This window comes from Labeo rohita, chromosome 22 (genome assembly GCF_022985175.1).
Source record: "Labeo rohita strain BAU-BD-2019 chromosome 22, IGBB_LRoh.1.0, whole genome shotgun sequence".
In the NCBI taxonomy this organism is placed as follows: Eukaryota; Metazoa; Chordata; class Actinopteri; order Cypriniformes; family Cyprinidae; genus Labeo; species Labeo rohita.
This window is the reverse complement of record NC_066890.1, coordinates 58,796,644-58,817,572: the sequence shown is the minus strand read 5'-3', so window position 1 is coordinate 58,817,572 and position 20,929 is coordinate 58,796,644. Positions and strand designations below refer to the sequence as shown.

Below are 20,929 nucleotides of genomic sequence, written 5' to 3'. Positions count from 1 at the left end.
TGTTTATTTTGAGATTTTGTTTATATCTGTAGCATTTTCAGGTATCGTCATTTAATGAATAAAATATTTATTATTGTATGAAACAATATTAAACCTGTTTCTTTGTCTGTTGCAGTATTTATTCGTGTCTCTGCGTAACAGAGAAGGCTGCTATAAGCTGCTGCGCTCTGTTTGTCCTCAGCTGGAGGTGAGTGTTTATTTACGTTACGTGATTTCACCGACGTTCACAACGTTTTTATTCACTCGTGACGTTTCGCCGCTCTTGTTCCCATTAGGATGGAAGTGCCAACAGCAGTCCCCTCTTCTCATCGGCCGAGAACAGCTTCGATCAGACCAAACTGGTGGTAAGTGAACATTTATGATCTTCATCTCATCTGAGCGTGTCCAGATGATCCGCTGATGACGGTAAACCTTCATCTCTCCCAGCAGAACTCCAGTCAGTCCAGTCTGGACGACACGTTCGAGGTGGACGGAGGACACGTGACTCCTCAGATCGAACTCTCTGCGTCTCGACTCACTCGAGGTTTGTACAAACTTCCTGTTGAACGTCTCACAGCCGTGTGACGTTGAGATAAAGGTGTTAACACACTGTTCGCTTCTGCGTTTCAGAAAACAACGCGTCGACGGCTCACGGATCGCCGCCGACTCAAGACGAGAGCTCTTCTGAGGAATACACCGGTACGACAGAACGGCCGCACATCTCAATGACTTCATGAAGGAGTGGTAATGCGTTTGATTGGCTAACGGAGATTCTGCTTCCTCTCTCCACAGGAAGTTCCTGGGTTTGGAACGTGACGGATAGAGCGCGATCGCTCATTATCCAGAGAGAAGTCAGCAACCTCAACACACTCCTGCTCATCTACCTGATCCTGTAAGTAAAACACATCCGAGCCACGGTCGTTTATTTGTAGTTTTACAGTGAATATTTACTTTAATTTCTTGGTAAATATTTCTGTGTAATATTTACAAATAATTAATGTCATACAAGTATTTACAATTTTAAATAAATATTTGTTTAGAAATATTTACTAAAAAATGAAATGATAAAATTTACAGTAAATATTTACTTAAATATATTTATGAAAATATTTACAAATATATTTGTATATATTAAATATAATTTCTTTAAACGTTTACCAAAAAAGTCATGTTAAACAAATTTAAAATGTTTGCTTATGAAATTATGTACTAAAAATAATTTATTAAGTGTAATAAAATGACCAGTAAATATTTACTTTAAAATATTTGTAAATATTAAGTATAAATATTTGTAAACATTTATCTAAAACCATGTGTTATGCAAATATTAAATATTTATATTATAAAATATTTGCTAGAATATTTAGTAAAATAATTTATAACATTTCCTAAACATAATTGGTACTGAAAATGTCTAAAATGTACTAAAACATCATTTAAATATTAAATATGCCATAAAAATGGTCATATTTTTAGCATTTTTATCATTTTAGTATTTGGTATTTCATACAAAAATACTATTACTAAAGTGTTTATCAAAGATTGCTAAAAATTATAAATGTTATACAACTCTACAGTAAATATTTATTTAAATAATCTCTGAAATGTTTTACAAAAATATTTGGTATACAAATATTTGGTAAAAGTAATTTTACAAATATTTACTAAAATTAATTTATAAAATATGTATACTAAAATGTAAAATATTTACAAAAACCTATTTATACAAATTATACAAATATTTAATACATTTATAAATTATTTATAAAAACAATTGAAAAATAATTTGGAATATTTACTGAAATATTTATCAATATTTATCCATTTATCAATAAGATATTAAAGATATTTTTAAAACATTTATAAATATTATAAATATTTACTAAATGATTTATCGAATGTTTGCTGAAATGATAAATGTACTAAAATTATTAAACTACTTATGAAATATGCACTATGCAATATGCAATGTAAATGCAATATAAATAGTAGTAGTAATTTTAGTGTTTTGATATTTAGCAAAAAAAGATATGTATAAATAAATATTTACATCTAAAATGTATTAAAATATTTTCGCAATGGTACACAAATATGTGGTAAAATTATTTAAATATTTACTAAAAAAAATTTGTAGAATATAAGCTAAAACTAAACAAAATATTAATGTTATGCAAATATTTTTTTAATATTACTTTATATATATATATATATATATATATATATATATATATATATATATATATATATATATATATATATATATATATATATATATATTAGTTTTTTTTTTTCCCAAGCATATTCAAAGGTACTAAAATGATAATTGTTATACAAATATTTAGTAAATGTAATGCATTTTATTTACAATTATTTACACACATATTTAGCATTTATAAAAAAAAAAACATTTACTAGACACATTTATGAATGTTATAGAAATATTTAATAAAAATAATATATAAATATTTACTAAAAACATTTATGTAAATATTTGCTACATTTAAAAAAAAAAAAATCTAAAATATTTTGTGAAATATTTTGATTAATGAATTTTAGGTTTTAGTTTGCTAAAAAAAAACATTTATCAGATATTTACAAAAAAAAAAAAAAAAAAATATATATATATATATATATATATATATATATATATATATATATATATATATATATATATATATATATATTCTACAAATAATTCCTAAAAGTAACAATGTATTAACAAATGTGCTACAAATATTTTAAAACCTTTACTAAAACTACACGTAAATTACTTTTACAATATATGCATTTGATTTCATTTGTTGAAAAAACTATTTTAAACTCACTTGCGGTAAACAATCTAATTGTCAACAATGGCAGTATTTCCAGTCCCGCCAGCATAGGCCGGAATATCTGTATTGTTTGATCCGTAGTATTAGTGATAAATCGTCATGATCTCACATGACTGTAAGTAGCTGCCAGACAAACGCATCTCATCTTGCCGGTATGCAGCAGTACAGGAATGTGATCGTTAGCGTATTGCGAGACGCCCTTGAGTCCTGATACCATATGTGCGTTAAACCGTGTGTAAACTGGCGTGTTTTTGTCTCGCTCAGGGTGTTTCTGCTCTTGTTGTCGTCTGGCTATATCGGCCTGCGTATCGTGGCCTTAGAAGAGCAGCTGACGTCTCTTGGAGCCCTGCCCGAATTCACCTTACAAAGCGGGTGGGTAGTCATTTTACATAACTGAGGAATTCTCATATGTGTAAGTACCTGAGATCCAACGTTCATTTTTATTCTTTCAGGTACAAAGAAACGTAAGAGATCTCAACCATCTGAACTTCAGAAAGAACCACCAAAAAATGTTTTTGAAGATCCACTAGCCGCCGCAGGGAATGCTGGGAAGGACCTTTATTTTGCACACGCACCAGCTACCGAACTCTGTGCGTCTTTGCCAAGGACACCACCGAAGGGCGTGCGTTTACGGGACGCTGGTGTTGACAAAACGCGGGCATGTCTTCGCTCGCAGCCGTCCGGTTTGTGTTAGCACGGTAGCGCTGCAGCGGCTCGCCCAGAAACAACCAAAGACAACCGGTTTGTCTCAGAGGACTGTCAAAGACAACAAAAACAAACTACTTCTGTGGAAAAGCATTTCATCAGATATTACTCATTGCAGCGCCTTCGTTTTGTCACTTTTACGTCTATCGAAAAATGTTTGTGAATAACTCTTTTGTTTTTTTGTTTTTCTCTTTGTAAGTTTCTTGTTTTTGATGACGTTGTCTCTTTCTTCAGTCTTTTGGTTTCATTCTACCTGTAAAGTTTTTTCGTACAAGGCTTTTCGATATCACTGCTTTCGGTTTAACGATAAAAAACGAAGAGCTAAGCTAGCTAGCCAATGATTACTCATCGCGGCGCCGTTGTTGGACCGCAACAAAAAATTTTCACGACAAAAAAAAAAAAATGTCGCGAATAACCGTCATGCTTTTGGTTTAACGATAAAGAGCTAAACGAGCCAAGCTAGCTAACGTTGCAGCACCTTTCTTTGACAATTTATACAACCATCAAAAAAAATCCAGAATAACTGTCATATAACGGGTTATTACTGGTTTTGCTATAACGATAAAAACAGCTAGGCTAGCTAATGAGCTCTTATGCATTGCAGCACCTTCATTTGACCACTTTTACGACCATCAAAAACAAAAAAGTCGTGAAAAACTGTCACACGAAAGGTTATGACATTGCTGCTTTCGGATTAGCGATAAAGAGCTAAGCGAGCTAAGCTAGCCAACCACTGCAGCACCTTTCTTTGACAGTTTTACGACCATCAAAATAATCTCCAAAATAACTGTCGTATAAAGGGTTGTGACATTACTGGTTTCGTTTTAACGATTTAAAAAAGAGCTAAGCTAGCTAACTAACGACTGCTATTGCAGCGCCTTTGTTGAACCACTTTTACGACCATCAAAAAATGTTGCGAATAACTATGTCATATAACAGGTTGCAATATTACCGTTTTTGATTTTTAACGATAAAAACAGCTAGGCTAGCTAGTGAGCTCTTATGCATTGCAGCACCTTCATTTGACCACTTTTACGACCATCAAAAACAAAAAAGTTGTGAAAAACTAACATAAGGGGTTGCGATAATACTGCTTTCGGTTTAACGATAAAAAGAGCTAAGCTAGCCAATCATTGCAGCACCTTACTTTGACCACTTTTACGTAAAAAAAAAAAATTCAAAAAAACTTGCAAAATGACTCTTTTTGGTTTATTGCTAAAAGCAGCTAAGCTAGCTAGCCCGCTCTTATTTAACTATTTTTACGACCATCAAAACAAATGTCGTTAATAACGTTGTCGGAAAAGGGTTTGCTATATTGGTTTCGGATTAACGTTAAAAAAAAGAGCTATGCTAGCTAACCAACTCTTACTCATTGCAGCGCTTCCGTTTGACCACTTTTACGACCATCAAAAAATATCGCAATAACTGCCATAAAAGGGTAAAAACAGTTAAACTAGCTAGCCGGCTCTTATGCGTTGCATCGCCTTTGTTTTGATGGTCGTAAAAGTAGTCGAACAAATATCGTAAACATAACGTTGTTGCGATATTGGCTTGTTTAACGATAAAAAAAACTGGCTAGCCAGCTCTTATTTTACTATTTTTACGACCATAACAACAAATGTCGTTAATGACGCCGAAAAAGGGGTTGCTATATTGGTCAACTCTTACTCGTTTTATTGTTCGTCAAAGTAGTCAAATGTCGTAAACGTAACGTTTATATATAATATGTTGCTATATTGGTTTCAGTTTAACGATAAAAAGAGCTAAGCTAGCTAGCCAACTCTTACTCCTTGACCATCAAAAAAACTATCGCGAATAACGATGTTGTATAAAGGGGTGCGATGTTACTGCATTCGGTTTAATGATAGAGCTATGTACTTTTGTAACAGTCAGATTTTTTTCCGGAATAACTAGTTTCGGTTTAACGATAAAAACCGCTAAGCTCGCTAGCCAGCTCTTACTCATTGCAGCGCTTTGTTTTACGACCATCGAATAACTTTCGTCAGTTTCTTTCCTTTCCTAGTTTATTTTTGATGGCTAGTTTTGTCTAGTCTTTCGGTTTAATTCTTCCTCAGTTTTTTCATATACGGGGTTGTGATATTTCTTGTTTCATTTTAACACTAAAAAAGAGGTTCGCTAGCTAGCCAACCCTTACTCATTGCAGCGCCTTTGACCACTTTTACGACTATTTAAAAAAAAAAAAAAGTTGCGAATAACAAAGTCGTAAAAGGGGTTGCGATTATTCCTGGTTCCGATTTAGCAATTTAAAAAAATACCTACGCTAGCTAGCCAGCCCTTAGTATTATTGTATGTATAGTCTATGCACAAGAAATGCTCAGATCAGGTATTTAAAAAGTTCTTGTAACTTTTCTTTTGTCTTTTTATACTTTAAGGTGACGATGTAGACCAACATGCTGGTCTCTTCGTAACCCGTACGAAAAAATAGAAAAAAAAATAATGATTGTATTGTTCAAGAAGAAACGGACGTGTTGTTAAATGTCCGATTTATTGCTTAAACCAAGCGTGCATGTTTGCGCAAACCCAAGCAGAGCATTTCCATTCAGGACTCGTAACGAGATGAATAGCGATACTTGATGAAAACGACGTGGTCCAAAATATGCATGATTTTTGTGTGTGTGTATATGTATGTTTGTATAAATATGTTGCAATATGTTCAAGAGATGAGAGGAGTGCACTTTATAGTGTGGAGACGCTCTCCAGTCCTGAAGGGGGCGCCATATTGAGGGTCTGGTGCTAAGAACCTCTCGCTCAGGGCCGGGACTGACTCGCAATGCATCGTGGGATTGCCGCACCTCAGTTTTGATATCTTGGTCATCTGCTGGCGGACACGCTCTGCGAGTTTTCATGCTGCAGATCCTCCTGAAACAAACGTGCATGGACTCGCGCCAAAAATTCGTGCGAATGAATGCATGCTTTTTCCTGAAATGGTGGTTCCTTGTTGGACTGATCCGTGCAAATGGATTCGCACATTTCATCCAGTCGCCGGGACGTCGAAGCCTCAAAGTCCCCTCGACGACTGTCTAATAACCACAATGCAAGAATCCCAACTTTCATAATTTGTTTATATTGCACTATTGAAGTGTTAATTGTTTTTGTATCAGTATGTTGGTAACATCTTGTTTGGTCTATTTATTGCCTAATATGTAATTCAAAGTGGTCTCTGTGAGACTGGCTTTGGCATTGTTTAAATAAATCAAGTGCTAAGGAATTTCTCCAGTGTCCCCAGTGTTTATTTCAACGCAGCCTAAATATAATCTGTTCTTATTGCCAAATTCTTATTGGAGTTTTCCCTTTTCAGGATGTCAAGCTATCACATTGCAGGCAGAGATAAGGACCTTTTTTTATTAGCTCTGGTGTGGGAAAGGGCGCTTGTACACTATACTGTGTTTTTGATTCGTTCAGTAGAAGCGACTCCAAATCATTCATTCGGGAATCGGACGGCGCGACCGTTGTAGTTCCATTCCCGAACGAATCACTCTGAGCCGGTTCTTTTTAGTGAGTCAAAAACACAAGCGCTAACTTGTGTAACATACCCTGCATCCCAATGTGCATACTATCCACCCTATCTGCCCTAAATAGTATTGAAAAGTACTACTATCACATAGAATTTAGGATGGCTAGTATGCACGTTTGGGATGAAAAGAACCGCTAAAAGAACCGATTCAGAATCATCCGCTCCGGATTTGAACTCCACTGGTTTTGCAGCACTATAAAGATCCTAGTCTTTCTTTCGGACAACGATGCGTTAAACCTTAACTTTCTTTCAAATTCAAATAATAAAACAGGAAAAGGAACAAGATAAATCGTACAACAATGGCCGCGCTGCATGTTTTGGATTCACTATAAAGAATCGGTTCTTAAGAGTCATTGGTTCAGGAATCAAACTTCCTGGACGCGCTGTATGTTTCAGGTTTACTGAAAAGAACAAGTTTATAATAAACGAGTCATTAGTTCAGGAATCAATATTCACTGTTCGCGCTGTATGTCTGGATTCACTAAAAAGAACCGGTTCTTATGAGTCATTCGTTCAGGATTTAAACTGGTATGTTTGGTGCTGTAGATTCCGTAGTGAAATAGCGGCACCGCATGGTCACACGTAAGTGCATGTAAATATATTTTGTGGCTTTTTCATGTTCGTTATTTAAATAAATCCGTTGCACTGCTAAAACGTATCGTTTTATGAGTTTTATTAAGCTCAAGACTGATTTTAATCTGGTAAAGTTTTATAAAGCTTTTTGCATTGCATAAAGATGAACACATCTGGAAAACAGCTTGAGGAAGCCAAAAGTTTTTTTTTTGTTGTTGATGATGTTGTTTATGAAGACCAGTTAAGGCCAACAGTATCGTGAGACGAAGATCATTCCCTCCCTGACAGGAAAACGCGTTTTTTTTTCAAATGATCTGATCAGCATATTAGGCATACTTGTAGAAATACATACGTGTCCTCGTTCTCTTTCCTCAGATTGTCTGGAGAAGATAGTACGAGTTCGTGCACATTTTTTTTTTGAGACTTAGCCTTATAAACGGCAGCTAAGGCTTTACAGATAACAAAATCTTTGTAAACAACATATTTTCAGCAGGCTTTCTCCAGATTTCATCAGGAGCAAAAGGTTCTTCTACTCGCGCTTGTGAAAAGGTAAGAGGATTTGGTCTAATATTGGAGATTCACATTACTGATCTTAGTTTTCTTATGTGGTTTTGACTGTTTAAATATCCGTTTCTTATTGCACTAATATCATTTACCCGCGCGAATGTCATTTAAAACTTCAACAAAAAAGATGCAAAAGATAAGTGTCATACAAGCTGTTGCTTGACTTTCAAAGACTTGGAATACACGCTTAAAAATAAAGGGTGTTTAACAGAGATGCCATATAAGGGCCATATTTGGTTCTCCAAAGAATCTTTCAATAAACTTTTGAAGCTTGTTTCTGCCACGCAGTTCAAAAATAAACTAAGGTAATTGCAACTTTCATCTCACAAATCTGACCCGGCTGCAATTGCAAGTTTACGTCTGCTTGCAATTGTGGGTTATAAAGTTATACAATTGCCAGATTTAAACTAAGCAAACGTAAGAAAATAGTGTTTTTTTTTTTTTTTTTTAGAATGTCTTTTAATGAGACAGTGAGACGGGATAGTGGAGGGAAATTGTTGGCTGAAGAGAGGAGGTAGGGATCGGCAAAGGACCTGCGGACAGGAATCGAACTCGAGTCGCCAAAAGCGCAATTGTGCTGTGTGTCGGCGGACTAACCACTAGGCTATCAGCACCAACAGAAATTAGCCCTTTTTTGTCCTCTCAATTTGATTTTACAAGTCGCAACTGGGAGTTTATATGGTAATTTCAAGCTGTAAAGTCAGAATTGCAAGACAAATCTCACAATTGCGAGAAAAAGTTGCAATTCTGAGAAAAGTCTGCAATTTTTTTTCTTCTGAATTGGACTTCACAATTCATAATTAGGAGAAATAAAGTCAGAATTGTGTGTCTCACCATTTTGAGTTACAAAGTCAGATTTGCAAGACTTGAAATTGCAGTTGTAACAAAATTGTCTTTTATTTTCCTCACAACTGTACAACGATTGGGAGTTTATATCTCGCAATTCGAGAGTAAGGCTTGTAAGAAAAAAGGTCAGAAATCTGAGAAAGTCATGACTGTAGATATAAACTCCAAGTTGAAAGAAAATAGTTTTTTATTTCCCTGTGTCCCAGCACTGGGGTTGCACAAGTTAGCGCACTCTCAGGGCTGGGTTGCGGCAGGAAGGGCATCCGGCGCAAAACGTGCCAAAACGGCTGAGCGGATCCCACCGCTGTGGTGACCCCTGATAAAGGGAAACTGAAAGAGAGAGGATGAGTCTTTTATTTTCCTATCAAATGGACTCACAACTGGGAGTTCATATTTCTCAATACACAATGGCAAGAAAGTCAGAATTGTGAAACTCGCCATTTCTCGCAATTCTGACTTTTTTCTCACTAATGCAAGTTTATATCTCACAGTTCTCACTTATTTCTTACAATTGCGAATTGCAAGATATAAACTCCCAATTGTGTGTTGTAAAGTCCAATTGAGAGGACAATAAAATACTATTTTCTTGCAATTTCAAGAATAAGTCTCGCAATTCTAACTTTATTTCTTAGAATTGCAAGTTTATATCTCACAGTTCTAACTTTGATATAAAGTCAGAATTGTGGGACATAAACTGAGTTACAAAAATTTCCTCTGAATTAGACTTTACAACATTCAGAGCTTATATCTCGCAGTTCGCAATTGTGAGAAAAAAGTCAGAATTTTGAGAACTTGCAGTTCGGAAAAATAAAGTCAGAATTGTGACATTTAAACTCGTCTTTTATTTTTCTTTGAATTGGACTTTACAGCTCGCAGATTGGGAGTTTATATCTCGCAATTTGCTATTGCGAGAAATAAAGTAAGAATTGCGAAATATAAACTCACAATTGCTAGTTATAAATTCAGAATTGCAAGTCAATCTCACAATTGCGAGTTACAAAATCAGAATTTTGACATGTAAACTTGCAATTCTGGGAAATAAACAGAATTGCAAGTTCTAAACTCGCAGTTCTAAGAAAATTGTCTTTTATCTTCCTCTGAATTGGACTTTACAACTCACAATTAGGAGTTTATATCTCGCAATTGTGATAGTCAGAACTGTGAGATATAAACCCCCAATTGTGAGAAAAAAGTAAGAATTGCAACAAAGTCAGAATTCCATTTTAGAAATTTGCAGTTCAGAATTGCAAGATAATCTCACAGTTGCAAAAAAAAAAAAAAAAAAAGTCAAAATTGTGAGATTCTGAGAAATGTATTTATTTATTTTTGGCCTTTTTGCCTTTATTGCGACAGGACAGATCATGCAGGACAGGAAGCAAAGTGGGAGAGAGAGATGGGGGCGGGATCAGGAAAGGTCCTCGAGCCGAGATTCGAACTCGGGACGCCCGTAGTGCAATGGCGCTGCATGTCGGCACACTGCCCATAAGGCTATCGGCGCCGACATTCTGTTGTTTTTTTCTTTTGAATTAGAATTCACAATTCGCAATTGGAAGTTTATATCTCGCAATTCGCACTTGTGAGGGAAAAAGTCGTAATTGTGAGTTTATATAATGCAATTCTGATTTGGGAGATGTAAACTCGCAATTGCGAGCCAGAATTGTGAGATAAAAAGTTGCAATTACCTTGCTTTAGTTTCCCCCCCCCCCATTTGGTATAAACGAGCTTCTAGAGTGAACGTTTTTTTAAAGAAACACATTTTTATTAGTGTAAAGAACCTTTTTCCACTATAAAGAACCTTTAGTGGAGTGTAAAGATTCTATGGATGTTGAAGGTTCTTCATGGAACCATCAGTGGAACAATCAAGAACCCTAATTCTTTGGTTTTGCTTATTTTATTTCCCACAGGTTGAGGATGAACTGCACCGTCCAAACCAGCGAAGCAGTCCATGAATTCCAAAAAGTCACTTCCATTCCCACCTTCATACTCGGGGTCCTGGGGAACATTTATGTCTTGGTGGTGTTCTGCCGCCGTCCCAGAGCAAAATGGACCTACATGAACATCTACATCACCAACATGGCGATCGCTGACCTCACTCTGTTGACGTTCCTGCCCTTTAAAATTCATTACTACGACAGGCCATTGCAAGACGATTTAAAGGCGCTGTGTAATTTCGCTCTGTGGAATAACTACGTCAACATGTACGTGAGTATCTTCACCATCACGGCCATTAGCGTGGTGCGCTACGTAGCCATCAAGTATCCCATGAAGGCTAGGAATATCTTCTCCTGCAGGAGCGCTCTGGTGGTTTGCGGACTCATATGGTTCATCATTTGCTCCATCAGCCCGGTTTACTTTGTGACGGACTCCAATAACGACAAAACTATGTGCTTCCAAAGAGTCAAGGTGGCATTATCATTGCATTTCGTATTGTTGCTGATCATCGTCGGGTTCCTTATGCCGTTCCTCATCATGCTCTTCTGCTCCGTTAGAGTTGTTTGCACTTTAAGGAAGCAGTTGGATGTCGGAACGCGTTCTGAGAAGCTCCAATGCATTTTTATCATCGTGGCCAATTTCATTGTTTTCGTCATATGCTTTCTCCCCGTCCACGTGGGTTACTTCGTAAAAAACATACTGCAAAACAAGTACACAGTTGCAGAGGACGACAACAGCTGCTACTATAAACAGATCGCACACGACTTCCTGCACGTTGCTATTTGCATTTCCAATATGAACTGCGGTTTGGACTGTTTCAGCTATTTTTTCGCCACCAAAACGTCATGGAATATGTGCTGCATGAATAAGAGTACAAATAACAAAGGTGAATTTACTACTAATAGGGTTTCGGATCCAGTTAGTACATCTGCGTAATTGTTTCGACTTATGGCTGTTATGGCTTTTTTGTTAATTTTTTTTCTTTTTTTTTTGTGAATCATGAAACAAAACTACATATTATACTCTGAACCCCACGTGGATTTACACAAACTGAGAGATTCAAAAAGTGTTAGGTTGTGTTCCAGCTCCCCTATACTCTGCATTCTCATAAGGCTTTTGCATTATTAAATACAAAATACTATGAATGTATTATGAGTATTTTAATCTGTACAGTAATCAGTAATAAATGTTTTCTACTCAAAGCTCAATGGTCCATTGTTTTTGTTTTGTTTTGTTTTGTTTTGTTTGGACATGGTGGCTGCTCAGCCTGTTAATTACTACCTACGACTTTCCAAAACAAAGCTCTGAACTGCGACTGAACGCATACACCCAACAAAAACAACTTTATGTAACTCAAAACTGAAAACCTCTCGATGACAGTTTTGACTTCTTTGCATAACTTTCCCTCAGGGATTTTGCGAACAGACTCCCAGTCCTTCGTTTCGAACGCTAATTTGAACGATTGTTTATTGATTTGGCGGGAAAGATTCGCGCCGGTACATGGCTTTAGGAGTTTGACACGGTGATCAGCATCAAACTGGACCAGAAACAGTTCCTTTAAATCATCTTTGTTTTGAGGTAAGCGATTCACATGTGGGTTGTAAATCACTCTACTGTTTGACACCGTGGGAGCTGGTAGATAATTATTAAACAGAACAACAGTCAAACCTAAACACTTTTGTTTCCACTAAATCGACAGACTGGATGTGTTAAAACGAAAACGGCAGCATTTAACCGCATTTAAACAAGAATAGGTAAAATGACACACCCTCACGGGCTCAAACGATTCGAGTGAATCGGTTCATGTGAACCGTTCGAAAAACCTGTTTGTTGGAATGCCTACAGACGATAACAGACGCTCATAAAACCGAAAACACTCTAGAAACAAAAACGATGTTCATCTGTTTTCTGACTTCTTCCACTGGTAGAGGAACAAATTTCAGTTCTTTTCTCTGGGTGATCACGTGAATGAAAGGTGAGTGCTTTTGGTTTGACTGTGTTTTCTCAGGTTTCTTAATGTTGGTTTCACTCTGGTATTTGTCTTTATTTCCTATCGTGTTCATTTGTGTGTGTTTGTGTGTTGGTTCAGCTTCTCTTTTGAAAATTTTCAGTCACTTCACAATGTCTATTTTTTATATAGACCTATTCCTTTTTTTTCCATTGTGATAAACAGTTCAGTAATTTGTCGGAATGTAGCATTTCGTGTGTTTAGATCTGGCACATTTCCCATATAAAGTATTTCAAGGAGTCTATTTATAATGCAGACTTTTAAACAAAATACCAAAAGATCCATGAGAAAACCAGCGCTATTTGTGGTCATGTTGTAAAACCAGTTGAGGTCATTTTGAAACTATGAAAAGAAACTAGAAGGAGTTTGCGAAAAAATACAGGGACAAAGATTAAATAATTAAATAATAGATTGATATGCACAATTTCTGACATGAATGTGTAATATAAAGGCCTATACCTATATATTTCTTATAAATAAAAGTTGATAAGATGGCATTCAAATCAAACTTCCGTGTGCTGTCCGGCTGTAAAAATACATTTCGCATAATGCTTTGCACGGCGAAATTTGCACTGACTGAATTCCTAAATTCAACAGTTTTATTTTAACTCAAAATCGTCATTTATTGCATGTTTTAAGAAACGATGCAACACCATATGATAACAAATCTCTTTGTTATACAAGTAAACAGAAATGTCCTTAACCCTTTAACGATATCTCTATCGTATGGTTGAGATAATTTTGATAGGAAATAAATCTATCAAAAGGAAGAGATGAGAGAGCATTCTTTCCAGCTTTCAAGTAAGAGCAGCAGTTTACAAACTTAAGTTAGTCACACAGAAGGGAGACTGGTGCTGGTCAGTCATTAGATAATAGGGTCAAACAAGCAATAAACAAAGTAGGGGGAAAAAAGTGCTTGAGGCTAATAATTAAATGTCTACTAATAAGAACTTAATGTTATTTTTTTTTTTCATTAGCTCCTTTTAGGGATGAAAGTTAAAAGGTTAAACATTAAGAACTGCACTGAGCCAATAAATGCAGAACATTTATTTATATACATGAAGAATTTATTTGCAAAGACAGATAACTCAGTTGATAACTCAGTTAATTTTCAAAAATCATGTTTTTTATTATGTAATCCTGTTTTTATTGTTTTATTGTGTTAGGTAGTTGTATTTTTAGTTAACTGCAGCTTGATTGAGATTAACTGGAATGCACAATGAAAAAATATGATTTTTAAAAATTGTTAAAAACATCTGTTTTTGCAAATGAACTCTTTATATTTTATTATTATTTCTTAAACGTCAAATGTTTTTGAAAGTATTTCATGTTTACAGTAGTGTAGTATGTTACCAGCCACATTCTATTTAGACCTGTTTTTTTTTTCTTTCAATTAATTCATTTTTACTGTATACTGTAAAAAATGACCGTTTTCTAAGAAACGTTTAATGTAAGCTTTGTAAGAAAATACTATTTATACTATACTAGTTACTTTGTAATTAACTGACAAATTTACCAGCAGATTTTTTTTTTTTTGGCAATGTCCACCTTATTGTTCTCGTAAGAGCGGCGCTTTGAAAAATTAATGTGTCTAGCGTCCGGTCTCTTCTATGTCCAGCTATTTTTAACTGTACTAGCTCATTTTGATGCTTAATATTTCAAACTGGTGGGTCTTATCATATTATTTTAATCAGTGCTTAAAGTGGAAAAAAAGAAGTGCTGGTACTCCACGCCCCAATAAATTATAAGTACTTTTTAATTTTTATAATTCACAATGTGTAGTGCCACAATCAATAAATCAGTAATTAAATACATGTTTTCACTAAAAATATGCAAATCCTGACTGTTAATACACTGACCAAAATTATAAACGCAACACTTTTGTTTTTGCCCCCATTTTTTTCATGAGCTTAATTCAAAGATCTAAGACTTTTTCTGTGTACACAAAAGGCCTATTTCTCTCAAATATTGTTCACAAATCTGTCTAAATCTGTGTTAGTGAGCACTTCTTCTTTGCCAAGATAATCCGTCCACCTCACAGGTGTGGCATATCAAGATGCTGATTAGACAGCATGATTATTGCACAGGTGTGCCTTAGGTTGGCCACAATAAAAGACCACTCTAAAATGTGCAGTTTTTTCATACAGCACAATGCCACAGATGTTGCAGGTTTTGAGGGAGTGTGCAACTGGCATGCTGACTGCAAGAATGTCCACCTGAGCCCGTGAATTGAATGTTCATTTCTCTACCATAAGCCGTCTCCAAAGGCATTTCATAGAATTTGGCAGTGCATCCAACCAGCCTTACAACCGCAGACCACATGTAACCACACCAGCCCAGGACCTCCACAACTAGCATCGTCACCTCCAAGATCATCTGAGACCAGCCACCCGGACAGCTGATGCAACAATCGGTTTGCATAACCAAAGAATTTCTGCACAAACTGTCAGAAACTGTGTCAGGGAAGCTCATCTGCATGCTTGTCTTCCTATCGGGGTCTTGACCTGACTGCATTTCGTCGTCATAACCTCCATTCGATGGTGTCTGGCACTTTGGAGAGGTGTTCTCTTCACGGATGAATCCCGGGTTTCACTGTACAGGGCAGATGGCAGACAGCGTGTATGGCGTCATGTGGGTGAGCGGTTTGCTGATGTCAATGTTGTGTATCAAGTGGCCCGTGGTGGTGGTGGGGTTATGGTATGGGCAAGCGAATGTTATGGACAACAAACACAAGTGCATTTTATTGATGACATTTTGAATGCACAGAGATACCGTGACGAGATCCTGAGGCCCATTGTTGTACCATTCATCCACGACCATCACCTCATGTTGCAGCATGATAATGCACAACCCCGTATTGCAACGATCTGTACACAATTCCTGGAAGCTGAAAACATCCCAGTTCCTGCATGGCCAGCATACTCACCGGACACATCACCCACTAAGCATGTTTGGGATGCTCTGGATTGGCGTATACAACAGCGTGTTCCAGTTCCTGCCAATATCCAGCAACTTCACACAGCCATTGAAGAGGAGTGGACCAACATTCCACAGGCCACAGTCAACAACCTGATCAACTCTATGCGACGGAGATGTGTTGCACTGTGTGAGGCAAATGGTGGTCACACCAGATACTGACTGGTTCTCAGACCCCCCCAATACAGTAAAACTGCACATTTTAGAGTGTCTTTTTATTGTGGCCAGCCTAAGGCACAACTGTGCAATAATCATACTGTCTAATCAGCATCTTGATATGCCACACCTGTGAGGTGGATGGATTATCTCGGCAAAGGAGAAGTGCTCACTAACACAGATTTAGACAGATTTGTGAACAATACTTGAGAGAAATAGGCCTTTTGTGTACATAGAAAAAAGTCTTAGATCTTTGAGTTCAGGGCAAAAACAAAAGTGTTGCGTTTATAATTTTGGTCAGTGTATATATGGATCCATTCAAATACACACTGAAAACAATAATTTATGGCATCTGGACGCAAGTCACTATTCTCTGTATTAGCGCTATTTTGAACTTTCAGTTTGAATGCTTTCACTTACTGAACCCTTGGACTTTCCAGGAGTTTACGGGTTTAAAACAATGTGATCGCAAAAACCTGATTCTTTTCATTTTAAGGTTTTTTTTTTTTTTATTATTATAATACACTGATTCGAGAGCCCAGTCTCATTAACATGCGTATAAATAGCACGATTTTCTGTTTCTATTTCGGCATGCACAAAATAGTGCCAGTACGCAAAAGGCTAAAATACAGAAGTGCCTAGCGGGAATCTGAGGGTGCAATAAATAAATAAATAAATAAAAATATTGAGAAAACCGCCTTGTCCAAATGAAGTTCTTAGCAATGCATATTACTGATCAAAAATTAAGTTTTGATACACTTACGGTAGGTAATTTACAAAATATCTTAATGGAACATGATCTTTACTTAATATTCTAATGATTTTTGGCATAAAAGAAAACTTACATAATTTTGACCCATACAATGTATTGTTAGCTATTGCTACGAATATACCCGTGCGACTTATAACTGGTTTCGCGGTCCAGGCTCACTGTGAAATTTATGATTTATTATCTGGTATTGTAAGTAATTTTCCCATCGTTATTTTAATTTCTGTCAGGTTGAAGATGCCGAACTGCACACTGAACATCACCACGGGCATCCAGACCTTCCAGCTAGCCACAATGATACCCACCTTCATCCTCGGTGTCCTGGTAAACATTTACGTTCTAGTGACGTTCTGCCGGCTTCCCAGAAGTGCCTGGACTAACATGAACATCTACATCAGCAACATGGCGATCGCCGACTGCGTCGTGTTGGTGCTTCTACCCGTCCGCTTCGCGTCCCACATCTGGGAAAGTTCGGAAATCTGGGACCAAACCAACAGAGAGCTGTGTTTCGTTCTCGTGTCGGTTTATTACGTCAACATGTACGTGAGCATCTTCACGGTAACCGCTATAAGCGTTGTGCGTTACGTGGCCATCAAGTATCCGTTAAAAGCCCGGGAAATTTTAAGCCGCGGAAAAGCGCTGGTGGTTTGCGCGCTCATCTGGCTGGTCACGTGCTCCTTCAGCGCCATGTTCCACTACGTGGATAAACCGGAGCATAATAGCACGATCAAGTGCTTTCAGAAAAACAAAGAAGGGGGATTTCCGTTGTCCTTCATTTTGGTTTTAAACATCGTCGGGTTTCTCGTGCCGTTCCTTATCATGCTGTTCTGCTCCGTTAACGTCATTTTCAAACTGAGGAAGCAGTTGAAAATCGGATCCCGCACTGAGAAGTTACAGTGCATGTTCATCATCTCGGCCAATCTGATTGTTTTCGTCGTATGTTTTTTCCCAGTCCACTTCGGATTTTTCTTCAAGTACATCACGCAGGCTTATAATCACTCGTGTGAAGCGCAATATTTCGCGCACAATTTCGTTCATGGCGCGATGTGCGTGTCCAACATGAACTGCGCTCTTGACAGCTTCAGTTATTATTTTGCCACCAGAACATCGTGGAAACTGTGCACCCCCAAACAAACGGCACGTGAGGAATATAAGTGTAATTATAAGAGTGTCGCGCGATGACATCCGGGATACGTATTTGAATTTTGTCATAAACTTCGCAGTTGGAGTTTATGGAACATTAATTTAGTTTGTTTAAAAAATATCTCCAGTAAAGTTTGATACTAGTATTAATACATATAGACTAACTGACAACTGAATTTGCACTACATATGCAGTTTTCAGGTAATTTCCCTGATAGCACACGTACATCTCAGAGACGTCTATTTGACGTCTGCATTTACATCTGTAAGACATCTGCAAGACGTAGTTTGCTCATCTGCAATACGTCTATTGGACGTTTCCTATTAGATGTCAAATAGACATCTATTAGATGTCTTTAAGATGTTTATGATTTAGAATGTATGTAAAACTGACATCTTACAGATGTCTGCCAGACGTTTGTACACAGCGGATGCTTTCCAGATCAAGAGATCTTTAACAGACATCTTGCAGACGTACGTGTGCTATCTGGGTTTATAGTATTCTTATACAATACTTCATTGTCGGTTAACCTTATAATTCCTTTTCATCAAACACTGATTTTAGCAAACATTAATATGTATGAATGTATTTGTTAATATCAAAAATATTTTTAAAAAAATATGACCATGGACTATAGATCCAGTCAAACTGTTTTTGTAAAATTGATATTTATACATCATCTTAAGGCCGAATAAATAAGCTTTCCATTGTATGGTTTGTTATGACAATATTTGGCTAAGAAACAACTATTTGAAAATCTGTAAAAAATCAAATATCGAGAAAATTGCCTTTAAAGTTGTCCAAATGAACGTCTTAGCAATGTACATTACTAATCAAAAATTACGTTTTGATACACTTTCTAAATATCTTCATGGAACATAATCTTTACTTTAAAATCCTAATGATTTTTGGCATGAAACAAAAATCAATTATTTTGACCCATAAAATGCATTTTTGGCTATTGCTACAATAATACCCGAGCAGTGTTGGGGAGTAACTAGTTACATGTAACGGAATTACGTAATTTAATTACAAAATATATGTAATTGTAATTAGTTACATTTACTGAGAAAAAATGTGTAGTTAAATTACAGTTACTTTTGAAAAATGCCAGTGATTACAAAGGGGATTACATCTGAATTTTTTCACACACCCACCCCCACTTACAGATTTAACTGACTTCTTCTAATTTCCTATTTAATTTCCTATTTCCTAGTTTTATTTCCTATTTGGGGTTATGCATAAACTTTATTTTTTAAGATTGTTTTTTCCAAGGCATTGTTAGATGCTAGTGTTTTCTGTCGTAACTATGCAAACATTTGATTTCAAACCCAGTATCATAGCTATTAAACTATTTCTTGTTATGATGTTATTTATGTTATGATCTTGTTATGACATATAGCGCAACTGCGCTCACGGTGACCCGAGTTCGATTCCCGTCTCGAGGTCCTTTGCCGATCCCGCTCCCCTCTCTCCTCCCAGCTCTTTCCTGTCATCTCTCTACTGTCCTATCACAATAAAAGGCATAAAAAGCCCCCAAAAATAAGTAAACAAATAAAAAAGTCCGAATTTGTGGTGGCTGTGCTTTGAATTAAATGATTACACAGCTCAGACTCTTTGGGGCAACTTAAGTCAGTGCTATATGCTTGATCATTTTTCTTGGTGGAAGCTTTGCGTTTGGTTAGCTAATAAAATATTAAAGCTTAATTCAATATTATCTGTGCAATTTCTTAATTCTGTCATTCTGGTATCGTGGACTTACTCTATTGTTTTTTTTTGTTTGTTTTTTGTACACTGTAATGGATTATAAGACAGCTAACAAACTAGTACTACTACTTAATTATTTATGTGGTGAAAAGTTGTGTAAGAAAACTGGTATGACTGCACTGTATCCCTAAAATGTCTAGTTTGAACTTGCCGTTTGCTAGCAACTGATTTCTTCATGGAAGCTTTGCGTTAAAATATTTAAACTCAGATCAGTGTTTTGTGTCTAATAATTTTGACTCGAAACATTTAAATAATCTATCAAGCAGCTGTGTAATAAGTGAGATAATGTACATTCAGCCAGTTGTTATCACAAAATAAAGATGTATATTATCCCTTACTTATTATAATCTTAATTCAAGTGATAAAGGATTTTGAAAGTCTGACAGTAATCAGTGTTACAGTGCTACTGTAAGGTTAACTCTGCCTGGTTTAAATGTTTCAAAATGATGAACAGTTGAAAATATTAGAAATGTAGAAAAATAATCAAAAAGTAATTAAAAGTAATACGTTACATTACTTTAATAAAGTAATTGAAAAGTTACACTACTTATTACATTTTAAATCAAGTAACTTGTAATCTGTAACCTATTACATTTCCAAAGTAACCTTCCCAACACTGTACCCGAGCTACTTAAGCCTGGTTTTGTGGTCCAGGGTCACGTGTACAAAAATTTGAACATTAGTTGTTAATCATCAGTGCAACATTTGAAACTTGCATTCAGTATAAATATGAACAATTTCATGAATATAAATGATTAATCCCATAATTTACTGCATTTTGATTGCATTTGCTTTGAAAATGTTTAAGAAATGGCGCTGAAAAGTTCTGCCAAAAATGTTATAATGGTGTATTTCTTTGGTGTATGGAGTATTACTACTGCTACTATAATTTAGTATTTTTTGTGTACTTTTTAACAAAAAGTTTTACTGCTGTTTCTGTATGTGTTTTATGTTCAGTCAGGGATGTAGCCAAATGAAATCTGATCTGTCTCTGTGCTGAATATGTGTATATTTCATTATCTGAACGCCATCTACTGGACAGACAGAGTCATAACACACGTCTTCTGTATTTATAAGCAGCACATGACTCCAGTAATGCCAGTATTAAATCATGCTGCACCATTAATCCTGCTTGAGAAATAAAT

The 20,929-nt window shown here is 36.2% G+C and overlaps 3 protein-coding genes across 8 annotated transcripts in view; all 3 read left to right on the top strand.

Moving 5' to 3' along the window:
• The window catches only part of si:zfos-943e10.1 (GRAM domain-containing protein 2B), a 22,913-nt gene extending 17,178 nt beyond the window's left edge, over positions 1-5,735 (top strand). For 3 of the 5 annotated variants that reach the window (XM_051094885.1, XM_051094889.1, XM_051094887.1), the window contains exons 7-13: positions 116-187; positions 276-344; positions 427-523; positions 610-678; positions 772-871; positions 3,075-3,182; positions 3,263-5,735. In XM_051094885.1, the coding sequence (XP_050950842.1) occupies positions 116-187; positions 276-344; positions 427-523; positions 610-678; positions 772-871; positions 3,075-3,182; positions 3,263-3,278 (531 nt within the window). In that variant the 3' untranslated portion in view covers positions 3,279-5,735. The remainder of the gene's footprint in view (positions 1-115; positions 188-275; positions 345-426; positions 524-609; positions 679-771; positions 872-3,074; positions 3,183-3,262) is intronic. The other 2 variants (XM_051094886.1, XM_051094888.1) reach the window with 1 other exon arrangement.
• A 1,990-nt stretch (positions 5,736-7,725) lies between these two features.
• On the top strand, positions 7,726-12,157 carry gpr35.1 (G protein-coupled receptor 35, tandem duplicate 1). Its single transcript, XM_051094216.1, has 2 exons — positions 7,726-8,172; positions 10,938-12,157. The coding sequence occupies exon 2, from the start codon at positions 10,945-10,947 to the stop codon at positions 11,899-11,901; it is 957 nt and encodes a 318-aa protein (XP_050950173.1). The 5' UTR covers positions 7,726-8,172; positions 10,938-10,944; the 3' UTR covers positions 11,902-12,157.
• Positions 12,158-12,346: 189 nt separating this feature from the next.
• Positions 12,347-20,669, top strand: gpr35.2 (G protein-coupled receptor 35, tandem duplicate 2). 2 transcript variants are annotated; one of them, XM_051095617.1, is made up of 2 exons: positions 12,347-12,543; positions 17,105-20,669. In XM_051095617.1, exon 2 carries the CDS (start codon positions 17,112-17,114, stop codon positions 18,054-18,056), a length of 945 nt encoding a protein of 314 aa, XP_050951574.1. In that variant the 5' UTR covers positions 12,347-12,543; positions 17,105-17,111; the 3' UTR covers positions 18,057-20,669. The 2 variants fall into 2 exon arrangements, with proteins under 2 accessions (XP_050951574.1, XP_050951573.1); XM_051095616.1 differs by lacking the exon at positions 12,347-12,543 and adding an exon at positions 12,672-12,940.
• Positions 20,670-20,929: the final 260 nt, after the last annotated feature.